The sequence below is a fragment of the Giraffa tippelskirchi genome, chromosome 11 (genome assembly GCF_054371585.1).
Source record: "Giraffa tippelskirchi isolate mGirTip1 chromosome 11, T2T-mGirTip1v1.2.pri, whole genome shotgun sequence".
Lineage (NCBI taxonomy): Eukaryota > Metazoa > Chordata > Mammalia > Artiodactyla > Giraffidae > Giraffa > Giraffa tippelskirchi.
In genome coordinates, this window is record NC_137285.1 from 2314692 (window position 1) to 2329517 (window position 14826).

At 44.3% G+C, this 14826-nt stretch overlaps 1 protein-coding gene across 6 annotated transcripts in view; it reads left to right on the top strand.

Moving 5' to 3' along the window:
• Positions 1-14826, top strand: part of LOC145526483 (solute carrier family 5 member 4) — a 55872-nt gene that overhangs the window by 29403 nt on the left and 11643 nt on the right. The window contains exons 1-8 of one of the 6 annotated variants that reach the window (XM_081542222.1): positions 12-44; positions 751-822; positions 1763-1867; positions 3963-4022; positions 5764-5868; positions 8093-8198; positions 9359-9439; positions 11829-12049. In XM_081542222.1, the coding sequence (XP_081398348.1) occupies positions 27-44; positions 751-822; positions 1763-1867; positions 3963-4022; positions 5764-5868; positions 8093-8198; positions 9359-9439; positions 11829-12049 (768 nt within the window). In that variant the 5' untranslated portion in view covers positions 12-26. Of the gene's footprint in view, positions 1-11; positions 45-750; positions 823-1742; positions 1868-2088; positions 3364-3962; positions 4023-5763; positions 5869-7038; positions 7340-8092; positions 8199-9358; positions 9440-11828; positions 12050-14826 lie in introns of those variants that run through there. The other 5 variants (XM_081542216.1, XM_081542219.1, XM_081542217.1 and 2 more) reach the window with 5 other exon arrangements.

The following is a 14826-nucleotide window of genomic DNA, read 5'->3' on the forward strand; positions in this document are numbered from 1 at the left end:
GCATTGTCATCTATTTCGTGTTGGTGATGGCCGTTGGACTGTGGGTATGTAGGAGCTTAGTGGGATGTTCAGAGTGGGCTCAAGGCTTGTGGGTGGGGGACATGACTGAGGGAGGGAAAAGTGTGATGTGACAAAGCAGAGAGGACGTTAAATCAGCTGTCACAGATTTTATCGTCCCTCCCTAAGCAGTCATTTTCTCATGTGTGATGTCAGTAATGCTTCCACTGATTTACTTTACTCTTCTAACAAGCCCATCGTGTGAACAGGGCCAAGAATGGGACTGTAGACTTATCCTGTTCGGCATTTCCAGCACCTGATGTCATGAATAAAGATGTTGTGTTATTATCTCATTGATTTTATTTTCCTTTGCTCACTTTCTATTAATAACTTAGTTGATTTGGACGCTTAAGTCATTTACATTCATTCTTTAAATAATGAGCTGGAGGCTGCAACTTTTCTTCCAAGCACAGCTCTAGCAATAGATACCTCACATTGTGTTCAGCAGTGAAAATAAACTGGGCAATTAGGACAGAAGTTGAGAAACACGACGTCTGAAAGTGCCTTGGTTTCCATGAAGGTGTGATTTTGAAGTCCTTGAAACATTGGCGCTGTAGCACAGTTTTGAGGATAATGTTTCTCTTTAGGGGTGCTGGAAAAGGTCATGTCTGTCAGAACCCTGGCCAGAGATTCTGGGGCGTCTCAGGGGCTCTTTCTGTGGCTTGACTTGTAAATGTCTTCCCTTCTGCTCAGGCAATGCTGAGGACTAACCGGGGCACTGTTGGAGGCTTCTTTCTGGCTGGTAGAGATGTGACCTGGCGGCCGGTGAGTGCATCAAAGCTTCCTGGCGATAAATTTCCAGTGTGTATGTTTAAGGACAAGCCAAGAAAACACGTAGAAGGCTGATCACATCTGAGGTGCATTGATTGCCTGCTTTCTGGTGTCTCTTTTCCTAAACCCCTGACCTCAGAGCTCAGCCCTGTCGTTCTAATAAACAAGAATACATCACCGGTTATGAGAGCAGGTGTAGCGTGGCATTTGGAAAGAGCTGGTTTGGCTCTGATTCATATTCTTTTTTTTAATTTGTTTTTAATTGGAGGATAATGGTTTGCAATGTTGTGTTAGTTTCTGCCGTATGGCACTGCAAATCATCCGTAAGCACACGTATGTCCCCTCCCTCTGGAACCCCCCTCCACCCACCCTGTCCCACCCCTCTGGGCCATCACAGAGCACCAGGCTGAGCCCCCTGTGCTTGCAGCAGGTTCCCACTACAGCTATCTCACACACGGGAGTGTAAATATGCCAATGCTACTCTCTCAATCTTTAAAAACCATTCAGGGACTTTCCTGGTGGCCCGGTGGGTGAGAACCCACCTTCCAATGCAGGGGATGCAGGTTCGATCCCTGGTTGGGGAACTAAAATCCCACACGCCGAGGGATAACTAAGCCTGAGTACCGCATCAGAGAAGCCCACAAGCCCCAACTGCTGAGCCCAAGCACTCTAAAGCCCGTGTCCCGAAACAAGGGGGCCTGTGCACCTCAATGGAAAGACCCAGCACAGCCAAAAATAACTCAAAAACATGAAAACAATCTTGTATACCAACCGTGCAAAAACTGGTGACCGGCTAAATTTAGGCCACAAGCTTTAAGCTTGCTGACTCCTGCCGTATGGAGAAGTAATGGAAACATCTCAACGTTTACCTGCTTTCAAGAAGTCTGATTTGGGACTTTTAACTCTGACCCTAGACTCTTCCCTTGGATTCCAGATGGGCACCTCTCTCTTCGCCAGTAACATCGGCAGTGGCCACTTTGTGGGGCTGGCAGGGACCGGAGCGGCTTCAGGAATTGCCATTGCAGCATTGGAATGGAACGTAAGTGACATCACAGGCTTTTTCCTTTAAATCAAAACTCTAGGTGTGTGTGTCTGGGCTACTCACTCCAGTATTCTTGGGCTTCCCTTGTGGCTCAGCTGGTAAAGAATCCACCTGCAATGCAGGAGACTTGGGTTCAATCCCTGGGTCGATGCCCTGGAGACGGGAAAGGCTACCCACTCCAGTATTCTGGCCTGGAGAATTCCATGGACTGTACAGTCACAAAGAGCTGGACACAGCTGAGCGACTTTCACTTTTCTTTTCTGCATAGGGCAAACTCCTCTTTGGTTTGACTCCTATTTCTCCTTCTTGAACCTCAGGGCCTTCCCTGGGTAGCCCCTCTTGCCTGGGCCATACCCTACCACTGAGATTTCACTAAAGCCATTATTCCCACCAGGGAAGTCATCTCTATATCATTTAATCCCACTTTTACTTGACCTCCTTGATCATTTTAGCTCTCATTTCTATCTCTCTCCCCGCCCCGAGCTATATTATACATTCAATCTGAATTAGAAGCAAGAAATTTAAAAATGTACAAGTAATGATTCCTTCTTTGAAAAGCTTACATCCCAGTGGGAGAGACAGATAAACATTCACTACAGTAGGAGACAGAAGGGGCATGGATGCAGAAGGGGCATCCATCCTAGATGGTGGGTGGGACCAGGCACGTGTCCACGGAACTTCCTGCGGCTGATGCCAGACAGAGGAGTAGAAACTGGCCAAGGAAGTGACAACATAGTAAAGGGTAAATGATTTGGAGGTAGTAGATCGAATCTCTAAGACTTGGTGACTGAGTTCCTAATGCTGTGCTGCCATCTCACCAGTGCAAGCTGTGTCTTCTTAATTAGACTCCAGAATCTTTGAGGACAAGAGGCCATCTCCTCCTGCGTTACTCACACTGCCCCATCATCCAGCATGTGACTGGCCACATGCTGCAAACATGTCTTGAGTTGACTGAGTGTTTTCGGTTCCATTCTCTTATCCTTTCTAGTGTTTGCTTGTGCATGTATATGCCTATCAGTCAGAGGGAGGTGCTTATGTGGAAGAAAGTTGGATCATTGTAAAATATATATATATAAACAGACTATCCTGGATAGACTCAGCAAGGGACCTTGTGTCATCACAAGGAACTTTGCCCCGCCCCTATTGAAGATTTTGCCCTATAATTACTTTAGTAGTGTCAGAGACTCAGAATGGACCCAGCCTCCACGTGTGCCCTACGGTCTGGGTTTCGCTTTGACGGTGCTATGGAGTCCAGAAAGGAGCCAGCCTCCAGAAGTGTGGACAAAATGCCCTATGGCCCCAGGGAGTATGGTTATCAGCTTGCTGAGAGCCTAGCTCTTTAGCCTGTGACCTTGGATTTCTTTAATCTCTGCGAGGTTCAGTTTCCTCCATAAAACAGGAATAACTGTGCTTATCACATCTGCCTCACCTGGTGCTATGAGAACAGCATGAGTGATAGAAGTGAAGACTGTTTCATACACGTTAATATCCATGTGAGATTATACTATTATCGTCATTATATACGGCGAGACTTGGGGGGGCAACGGGAATATCCTTCTGTCTCTAAGTTTCTCAGTGGTCTGTCACTCTATACGATTCCTGACATTCAGGAATAATTCCTGGGGACTTCCCTGGTGGGTTAGTGGTTAAGAATCCACCTCCTAATATAGGGGATAAGGGTTTGATCCACGGTGGGGGAACTAAGATCCCACATGTTGCAGGGAAACTAAGCCCACTCACCACACAGAAAGATTCGATGTGCTGCAAGGAAGACTCAACACAGCTAAATAATTTTTTTTAAGAATAATTCCTTTTGGTAAAGATCGTATGACCTTCTAGTGGTCCAGCTGGGCTCAGATCTCTGACTGCCCGGTTTTCACCACACATCTTTGCCACATCCTAAGCCCCAGGAAACAGTGATCTCTGGATCATGGAAGCAGAAGAAAGAGACCCACAGCTGTCTTGGGATCATAAGTGTTTGAGTGGGACAGGATCCAAGCAAACATTTTATTTTCAAACTTGGAGGTTGTGAAGTGAAAAGGCCCATGAGCCAAACCTCTCTAACTTCCACTCTGTCCTTGGTTTCTTGCAGGCCTTGCTGCTGTTGCTGGTTCTAGGGTGGTTCTTTGTCCCCATTTACATCAAGGCAGGGGTGAGTATCCACAGGTGTCTCTGGCGCACATGTCAGGCATTCATTTATTCCCTCATTTTTTCTGCTCAGCTATGAAACCTGAATGACATCATTCATCCCAGAATTTCTGAGCTTACGTTTACATAAGACCACTAACTACTGGATTTCCCTGGTGGTCCAGTGGTAAAGAATCTGCCTGCCAATGCAGGAGACATGGGTTTGATCCCTGGTCCAGGAAGATCCCACACGTGGCCGGACAGCTCAGCCCGTGTGCCACCCTACTGAGCATGTGCTCTAGAGCCCTCGAGCCGCAACCACTGAGCCCACGTGCTGCCCACAAAACTGCTGAAACCAGCTCCTAGAGCCTGTGCTCTGAGACAAGAAAAAGCCACTGCAATGAGAGGTCCACGCTCTGCCAACAAGGAGCAGGCCCCGCTCGCTGCAACTAGAGAAAGGCCGCAAGCAGCAACAAATACCCAGCACAGCCAAAAAATAATACAAATCATAAAAGAATTTTTAAAAGTTAAAAAAAGACCACAAAGTGTTGCAGCGTTGCTCTTGAAAATGGCTGCAGTCAGCTATCCTCTTGCTGATCACTGTTGTGGAGACTCTATTTTTCCGACATCCTTACCAATGCACGATGTTTTCCTTCATTCTAATTTTTGTTATTCTGATGTTTGGAAGGTAGGTTTTTTTTAATGAGGGGCAGGAAGTACCATGCTCTAGCGGCTCTCCTTCCACCTGGATGTTTCCAACCAGTTGGGGCACTGCTGTGCCTCTTGGGGCCTAACTGCCATACTTACTCCTTCTGCAGCTGAGAGGTGCTGTGTCCTGGGATAATTCCTGGGATGGGGTCCCAGGGGAGCAAGCTTTCTGTCTACTGCCTCTGTATGTCACTGTATAGTCCCTTGCCCATCCTGAGTCCTGTCCCATTCCAGGCTTGAGCAAGCTCTCCTCTCTTTGGTGCAAGGATCCACAGCATGTAACTCATGCCTGTGTTCTTGAACATGGCTTACCATTCTTGAGGTGGTTCTGCACAGTTTCTGGGCCCCAAGAGTTCCCCTTCTTGCTTTTGATAATATTATATAAATGTTTATTTAATATTCTTTTATACTGGGGAAGAAGAAGCCATGAGCTTGGTCTGCTATGAAGGAACCAGAAAAATGTACCCTTTAAGTTGATCACATAGCTGATCTAGTATTTCGATAATGATAACCTCAGCTTTTTCTCTACATAGAATTTAATGTAACTCTTCTTTTCAATAAAGATAATCATGTGAATGTACATACAGATGTATATTTGCAATTTATTCAATCATCTACTTATCATGTAACCATAATTGCAGTCTATCATTTATGTTGTTTTTGCTAGACTGCAACATTATCAGGGGAAATAATAAATATTATCTCTTGAGCGTCACCATTCATTTGGTGTTGTGGCAGGTATTTTACACCTACTTCCATATTAAAGCCCCACATTACAGGTGAGAAAACAGAGGTTCAGAGAGACTATCATCTGCCAAAGGTCACAATCTGGGAACAGATCCCAAGAACGCTTGAGTGCAATGCCCATGTTCATTCCAGCCTCACTGCTTCCCAAGGGGCTGTGCCTTCTCACGCATGTCTCCCCAGCTTGGGGGTGTTACCCACCTTGAGGGTAACTGCCACACACACTTACCTGTCCACAGAGCCTTAATACATGTTGGGTCATCTGAATGTGTGGGACCCTGAGGATGAATCCCTGCTGGTGTCTATCTCTGCAGGTGACGACCATGCCGGAACACCTGAGGAAGCGATTTGGTGGGAAGTGGCTCCAGGTCTACCTCTCCGTCCTCTCCCTGTTCATCTGTGTGGCTTTGAGAATCTCAGTGAGTTCAGTGCCCTCCTGGCATTTTAGCTTCATGAGGGACAAGAGTGCCAAGATCAGAGAACTTTATGGGTCAAGCCATATATGGATGTTTTAAAACTACTTGGGGTCTCTCTGAACGTGTTAATCACTAAGTTGTGTCTGGCTCTTGGTGACTCCATGGACCATAGCCCAGCAGGCTCCTCTGTCCATGGAATTCTCCAGGCAAGAATTCTGAAGTGGGTAGCAATTCCCTTCTACAGGGGATTTTCCCAACCCAAGGATCAAACCCAGGTCTCCTGCATGGCAGGCAGATTCTTTACAATCTGAGCCACCAGGGGGGTCTCTCTATCAAGATTTTATGCCAAAAAAAAAAAAAAAAAAAGGAGCTTCAGAAACCCTGGATTCATAGAGTAAAAAAATCCTGAGTCACAAGAGCCTCCAGAGTGTAAACCCATCCTTTCATTAAGACTATGAAACAAATAAATGGATGTGCAGACAGAGCAGAATGTCTCACTCAAGTAGCGCAGCAATTCAGTAGCAGAAACAAGAAGGATTCTCTAGCTCCCACCTGCCCCTGCACAATAACCTTTTCATTCTCATTGTCAAGGCCAGTCTACATTTACATTTTCCTTTTCAGCTTCACCATCTAACATGAAGACCAGAAGGGAAAGTGTTTTGTGTTATTATACTGACTTTGCTTAAATGTACCCTATTTTATCTGAGATTGCCTGTACGAAACGAATGTTATAAACAAGTGTTAAAAGAATTCTGAAGTTTTTTTTTTAAGTTAAGTCTCTTGAATAGAATTACTGAGGAAAGAAGCAATCTGCAGACTCAGCAGTACATGTAGAAACCAAAGAAAAATCTCCTCACGTATCGTTGGCTAAGGACATAATCTCCTGCAAGTTTATGGTCCAGGCAGTTCACTGGAGCAGAAGTTCACCCTGCTTATTGATCCTCTGTTGAGCAAAATCATGACTGGAAGTAAACCAGCTGCTTAGATTAGATGGCGTGAGCCTTCCTAATGCGACGTGAGCATTTCCCAGTACTTATTATAAATTGTTGGGCTCTATGTTAGGGGAACAAGATTCCTGTTCACTAGCAGTTCACCTCGTAGTTAAGGGTATAAGAATTTTACATGGGAAATAGCACTTTATGACATCATATGCAGACATGAGTGTGTGGATAAGTACAGGAAATATGCTGCAGGCCAGGAAAGAGGATGGCAGTCCATGCTGGGTGGAATTGGAGGTCGTCCTCATGGGTGAGGGCTGGGGGCAGTCCCAGGACAGGAAGGTAAAGAGAGCCCAAGGGAGGCAGAGGAGCCTGCAGGTGTCCGGGGTTTCATGCCTACAGGCCCCTCTGGCGGGTGGGAGCTGGTGATCTCTGCTCTCCTCTGGCTCTGACATCTAGAGCTTTATGATGCTAGAGTATGAACAAGGTGCTGCAGCAGAATGACAGAGAGCCCCCCAGGGAGGCCGCCTCCCGAGGTGGGTTGTTCCTGCTGGTGGGGAGGGGGTGGAAGGTTGGGGAGCTGAACGGAGCAGCACAGAAGCCCAGAGCATGTGTGACTGTGCGTGGTCTGGCGTGGCCAGCTGGGAAGAGCCTGTAGCAGGAGTCCATTCTTACCTACAAGGTTATATCTTAAGTGGTGTCAATAATCCTAGACATGACATTTTGTGTACTATTATACAATGATAACATCTTCTATCCTGGTTACTTATTAAACAGATCAATAACTTTCACAGCCCTCCCCTGCCCCAAGTTTTAAAAAGATCATATTGTTCATTGGTTCTCAACCTCCAGTAACGTGTAGGGTCCAGGAGTGCTCAGTCATGTCTGACTCTTTTGTGCCTCCATGGACTCTATCCCACCAGGCTCCTCTGTCCATGGGATTCTCCAGGCAAGAATATTGGAGTGGGTGGCCATGCCCTTCTCCAGGGGATCTTCCCAGCCCAGGGATAGAACTGACATCTCTTATGTCTCCTGCATTGGCAGGCAGATTCTTTTCTTCTAGCACGACCTGGGAAGCCCCAAAGGATGGTATGGTCTCACTAGGGAGGTTGGTAGGTGGCAAGCAGAGAGAAAAGAAAGGCTTTCCTGACGGGTTGAACCTGGCCCGAGGCTGTGAGAGCGCTGAATCCTAACCGCTAGGGAGCATCAGATATCAGTGGGAAGGCTTCAGTGAAGAGCTGAGTGATGCACTGCATGTTTCCTTCCCACCGTGATTGTTCTCTCTCCAGTCAGACATGTTTTCTGGAGCCATATTCATCAAACTGGCCTTGGGATTGGACCTATACCTGGCGATCTTCATCCTCTTGGCTATCACTGCTATTTACACAATCACTGGTGAGCCCACGCTATCTTTTGCTGACCTCACCCCAAGCTGTCATTAACATTGTCACCGCCGTGTAAGGATGCCCTTATATTTCCATTGTGAGATTCAAGCACGGATGGAGACACACTCAGAGCAAAGAAAACAGAATCTTCAGTATGAGGTGTGAGCACCCGATGACGTGGTAAATGGCGTGGGAAAAGGTGACTTGGCTCAGCCATGTGTCTGGTACACAGATCGGCATTTGGAATCCAGCGTAACACACACACGGGAGGTCAGGATGAAGCAGTGGCTTAGACCCGAGACTGGCAACACCCAGGCGGGGCCCAAGTGAATTCATGCCAGGGCACAGTGGTGGGACTATGAGCCGCAGAATCAGGAAAGGAAAACTGGAGCAGTGGGTTGGTTGTGCGAGGAAAGGTGTGGTAATAGTTCAAGCAGGCTTTCAAGAGCCAGACACACCAGTGTTCTCCCTCATGCACACTAACACGAAAATCAGACTATACCAGCTCAGTTGGAAAAATAAAGAAAAAGTATAGCTGGAACAATAAAAACAGTCCTGAAGCCATTTTTTCTACGTCAAGTACATGTCTCAGAATAAGTGACAGATAAGGGCATACATCTCCTATTTTCAGTATCCATCTTGTTTCCCTCTCATAAAGGGAGTATCATTAACTGAGATTCTGTGAGCCCAGAGATGAAAGGGAAGTTTTTGTTGTTCGAACAACACTGCAGCAAAACACAGCTCATCAGCTGTATCTGGTTCTCGACTAATGAAACAATGAAACGTTCCCACAGGAGAGCAAAAATGGCCTTGCCCAGCTTTTCGAGAGCAACTGTAACTGTGCTGAATGAAGCAAACTGAGGGATCAGTGAGGGAAAATCTATGGTATTAAAACTTTGCCTTTATCTCTATTTAATATTCAAAAATTCACACAAAGGTGGAACTCCACTACAGTTCATAGACATTGAGTCAAGGCAAGGCAAGGGAGACAAGAGGGCCAATGAGAGGCATAACCACTAAGGCGACAAAGTTGCCGAGAAGGGCTTGTGGTCCATCCAGGAGCATTTGCTATGTTTTTGCTGAGTTATTTCTAGAGTTTGGGCAGAGGTGACAGCAGATAGATGAGGACGCATGAGCAAAATGTCCTGATTCCTTTCTTTCTCTTCACAGGGGGCTTGGCCTCAGTTATTTACACAGACACTCTCCAAACGGCCATCATGCTGATAGGTTCTTTTATTCTCATGGGGTTTGGTAAGTGATAACTGTATGAGCAGTGCCCTGGGGTCAGAAATCCTGGGACTTGGGTCTGTTCAGTCTGACTGCTCTTGACCACTGGCTCCCTTCTATTTGGCCACATTTTCCAATCATTCATATAATTCACATCATTGGAGTGTCTGCGAACTTCTTTCTTACTGTACTATCTCAGCATGAAGAAGTAAGGGAGAACTTCACCTCCTTTGGGGCTCCCTGGTAGCTCAGACAGTAAAGAGTCTGCCTGCAGTGTGGGAGACTGCAGTGTGGGAGACTCGGGTTTGATCCCTGGGTGGGGAAGATCCCCTGGAGAAGGAAATGGCAATCCACTCCAATATTAGTGCCTGGAAAATCCCATGGATGGAGGAGCCTGGCAGGTTATAGTCCATGGGGTCTCAAAGAGTCGGACATGACTGAGCGACTTCACTTTCACTTTTCACTTTTACTGCCTTTAAAAAATTATTGCTTAGATAAATTATTTTGTTTAATCTTAATATCCTTGTGTTCAGAATGGACAAAATTAGTACCATTGAGCTGACATTTTACCAAAATATTGGTGCATTGCATCCAATGCACAGAAACCTTTCATTTACATAGAATCCTCATTAAATGAAGGATTAAATATTAGGAAAAATTTAGGTAACTGAATATTAACTTCATTATGACTGATGGAAATTATTAAAGTATATTCCTTACTCTATTATTATATAAGTAACAGATATGGTTTGTATTTTCCTTTATGACCCTCACTTATTAGTACCATCAGTTATTCATTCTTTCAAGTCATGCCAGATCACTATTGATGAATCTAATTTACAGCTTGCTAATTTTCGGCTTCTTTTATTATAGTTTTTGTTTTTGTTTGCATAGAAAATCCATACATAAAATAAAAAGGATATAAGGTGAAAACAAATGTCTTTTCACCCCTCCCTTGCCCAGCAGTCACCCTGCTCCAGCACCCACTCAAGTTGCACTGAATGCAACATTCCTGGACATGCAGACACCTAATCAGAGCTTAAAGATATGAGGCAAAAACTGATAGAACTACAGAGACAACAAATTCATAATGACGATTGATGATTTTGTCAGAACATGGTTGCCATTAACCACATGTGGCTGTTTAAATTTAAGCTAATTAAAAATTCAGTTTCTCACTTGCTTAGCCATATTTTAAGCACTCAATATATGGCAGTGTCCTGCACGTAGTTGCTCAGTCATGTCCAACTCTTTGTGACCCCATGGACTGTAGCCCACCAAGCTCCTCTGTCCATGGGATTTTTCAGGCAAAAATACTGGAGTGGGGTGCCATTTTCCTCCTTCAGGGGATCTTCCCGACCCAGGAATTGTACCCATATCTCCTGTGTCTCCTGCTTTGCAGATTCTTTACCCACTGAGCCATTAAGTGAAAGTGAAGTCGCTCAGTCGTGTCCGACTCTGTGCGACCCCATAGACGGCAGCCCACCAGGCTCCGCCGTCCCTGGGATTCTCCAGGCAAGAACACTGGAGTGGGTTGCCATTTCCTTCTCCGACTGAGCCATTAGGGAAGCCCCAATATATGGCCAGTAGTTACCACATTGGACAGCACAGATATGTAATGGTTCCATCATTGTAGGGAGTTCTATTGCACAACGCTACTCCTGAAGCAACTGCTACTACCAATTCCTTGCAGATATGTAACAGTTCCATCATTATAGGAAGTTCTATTGCACAATGCTATTTCTGAAGCAACTGCTACTACCAGTTCCTTGTGAACTTGCTACTTAGCCAGAATTTCTGTTATTCTCGTTCATGCTCCTTTGGTTTCTGGCCTCAGTGATATACACCCTGGCATCAGCTTCTCTAAGACTCACTTATCCTATCCTTATGGGTAGACTCTCACCTCCTAGGTCCTCCATGTATTTTTGCTACAAACCACATTTCCCTTATCAGAACAATTTCCTTGTATTGTCCGCATCTTCCATTAGGTTGAGTTTCTGCCTTGCACATTCATTTTGCACGTAATCCCACCACAATATTTGGTACACACAAACGTGTTAGTGCTCAATTAAATAATGAATAAAGAAGTAAACTGTCAAACTCAACTCTACAAATGTAGAATTGTAGTATCTACCACTCTAAAATTTACTCTGATGACTTCTGTGTCATCTGAGCCTTTATAAGTTGTCCCAAATGTCTGGGCTCACCTTTCTGAGGTCTCCATCCATTGTGGTTCTTTCCTATGCCTGACTAGCTTTTCTAGACCCTCCCATGGGGTGAGTTTCCCTATTTCCCCTCACCACACATAATCTGATTGGAGGTGTTTGAGTACTTCCACCACAAAGGGGTGATTGTGAACACTTTAGATGTCTAAGGTTTGACAGAAATCTCATTTTATCCAATTCCTTTTCAGCTTTTGCCGAAGTCGGAGGCTACGAGAATTTTACAGAGAACTACATGAATGCCATTCCAACCGTAGTGGAGGGGGACAACCTGACAATCAAATCCAAGTGTTACATACCTCAGGGAGACTCCGTCCATATTGTTCGAGATGCTGTCACTGGGGATATTCCATGGCCAGGAACAATATTCGGAATGACCGTTGTAGCTGCGTGGTATTGGTGTGCAGATCAGGTAAAGTGTGTGTGTGTGTGAGAGAGAGATACATGAATATGTTTCTGTTGTTCTCTTTCTACTCATAGAAAAACATCCAGTTTCTATTTCATACACACACATGCATCATTCAAAGAGCCAAACATTTCTATTAATACAACACTTGTTATGAAAAACGAAAAAAAAATGGACCCTTTCCTGGTGGCTCAGATGGTAAAGAGTCTGTCTGCAAAGCAGGAGACCCGGGTTCGATCCCTAGGTCAGAAAGAACCCCTGGAGAAGGGCATGACAACCCACTCCAGTATCCTTGCTTGGAGAATTCCATGGACAGAGGAGTCTGGCAGGTTACAGTCCATAGGGTCACAAAGAATCGGACATGACTGAGTGACAAATACTGTTATGAATAATACCTGTCTGGTGTCCAACTTTCTACCTATTTCTCGTCTCCCAAAGGCAAACAATTTCAGCTCCTTCAGTTAAGTATTTTGGTATGTATTTTTATTCTCTAAATCCTATACTCACTGTATAGTTTGTGAACAACTGGCATGGATATTACCTTAGAGTTCATTAGAAATGAATGCTCTTAGATGCTACCCACACCCACTGAATCAGAATTTTCTCATAAACCTGATTCCCCGGAGATTCAAATAAACGCTTGCATTGCTCCCTCTTAGTTTTCCAGTTTTAGAGTTTTCTATCGGCTTCCCACAAAGAGATATGAGAGCTTAGCTTTCTCAGTTTTCCACCCTCAATCCCACACAGGCACACCTCCTGTTCATCCATCTTCCTAACAGATCCATTTCACAATTTTGGCGAGATGTGCATTCAATGCAGCAATTTTTGTGTGACTACATAAATGTTACTCACAACCAAGCTACATAATAATCTCTGACTGATTTTTCTTTAGCTTTTCCTTTTCCCTAAAATGAATAACCCTGAATATTTTTGTTTTAAATTTTCTCGGTGATTATTACCCATTCAATAACAAACCCCCAGCAAATTGCCTAAATCTCCTCTCAATTCTTGCAAACACAGCAAGGATTTTGTGAGCCCCTTGTTTTCTCTCAGAGCCTTTTATCTCTCACCAACTCTTGGGTTGTCCACTGTACTTGGTGCCCATCCTAATTCAGAACTCCCTTCGCTACCATATTTGACATTCCCTATTTCCAACATTCTACATCATCATCTTTCTTCGTTTAATCCTGCTTTTTGAGGCAATGAATTCTCCGGTTAGTTGCCGAGAAAGAAGGGAGATACATTTGCTGTGTATTTCCATGTTTCAAAATGTCTTCACTCTAACTCTTAGTAAATTGATCCTCTGGCTATGTGCACATTTGTAGGTTGGAAATAATCTTCCCAGAGTCATAGATTCATTGTATTTTGACTTCCGCTCTCACAGGTGAGAAGCCTGAAGTTATTCTTGATCTTTTGGGTGTGACTCTGCTCGGGAAAAAATTGAAGGCAGAAGTAGAAGAGGGTGATAGAGTATGAGATGGTTAGATGGCATCACCGATTCAATGGACATGAACTTGGGCAAACTCCAGGAGTTAGTGAGGGACAGGGAGGCCTGGTGGGCTGCAGTCCATGGGGTCACAAAGAGTCAGACATGACTGAGGGACTGAACAACAATTGCTTTTTCTCTCTGGAAACTTGCCTTTCCTTTGGCCTCAATATTTTGAAATTTCACCACAATGTACTATTGTGTGTGGATCTATTTTTATCCATTACAACAGGCCGCTGTGAACTTCTTTGATGAGGTAACTGATGTCTTGAATAATTTGGGGAGATTCTTTTTTGCTGCCTTCCATTTTGTTTTCTTGTATTTGGAACTCTACTTTTGGATGTTGGTCTTCCTCAGCTGGCTCTCTAGTATTTTTACTTCTTCTCTCCATCATCCGTCTCTTGGTCTTTTGCTCTTCTTAATAGGAGACTTTCTTAATTTTATCCTCCAGTTTTTCTGCCTTTGTATTTAAAGCTTCTAAGATCTTATTTTTTGTTTTCTGGGTGCTCCTTTTTATAGCTAATGAGTTTGTTTTTATTTTGGTGGGGTTTTTTCTGAAGTTTTCTTCTTCCTAAATAGTCTCTGTCAACTTAAACGTACAATTTCACAATTTTAACTCACTTTAAATCAATGGCCATACATGATGTCAGTGTCCATTTTCTTTTTCTCTATATAGTAAACTTATTTCCTCAACATATCCATCAAAGAATGCATCCTTACACCACTGATTTGTGGCACCATCTTTATTACTTATATTTTGCCTCTGACTAACTGACTTACTTCCTATAAGTGACCTCACATTCTTCTTAGATGTAGGGGCTGAACATGCTTGTCTGCTGACAGGGCTTCTCTCCTCACCTGCAATTTGTGTTGCCCCTCCAACCATCAGCTTCCAGGCCTTTGTCCAAAAATATCACCTGCTCCCTCAGCAGTAAATAACACCGGCACTGTCCCTGACAGATCTGTCTCCCCAAAGACAATTAAGCAGAAAAAGACATTTTTGTTTTACAACATTCCTTGAGAAGAAAGAGTGACATCAAAATATTATTATGGTTAGAAATTCTGCTTTGCTAGGGAATTATTAGTCAAGAAATTGTACAACTTAAGTAGGAATTATGAAATTATATCCATTCATTTTCCCAGGACCATCATATTTGATTCCTAACTCAATGCGGTCTGAAGAAATCTAGAGATGAATATCTCAGACTTCTATTCTGATGGCTGCCTGACTCTGGTGTTTCTGTGTCAATGAGTTTGCTTTCCCTTCGGGATAATTGCCTAACAATAGTATAGAGAA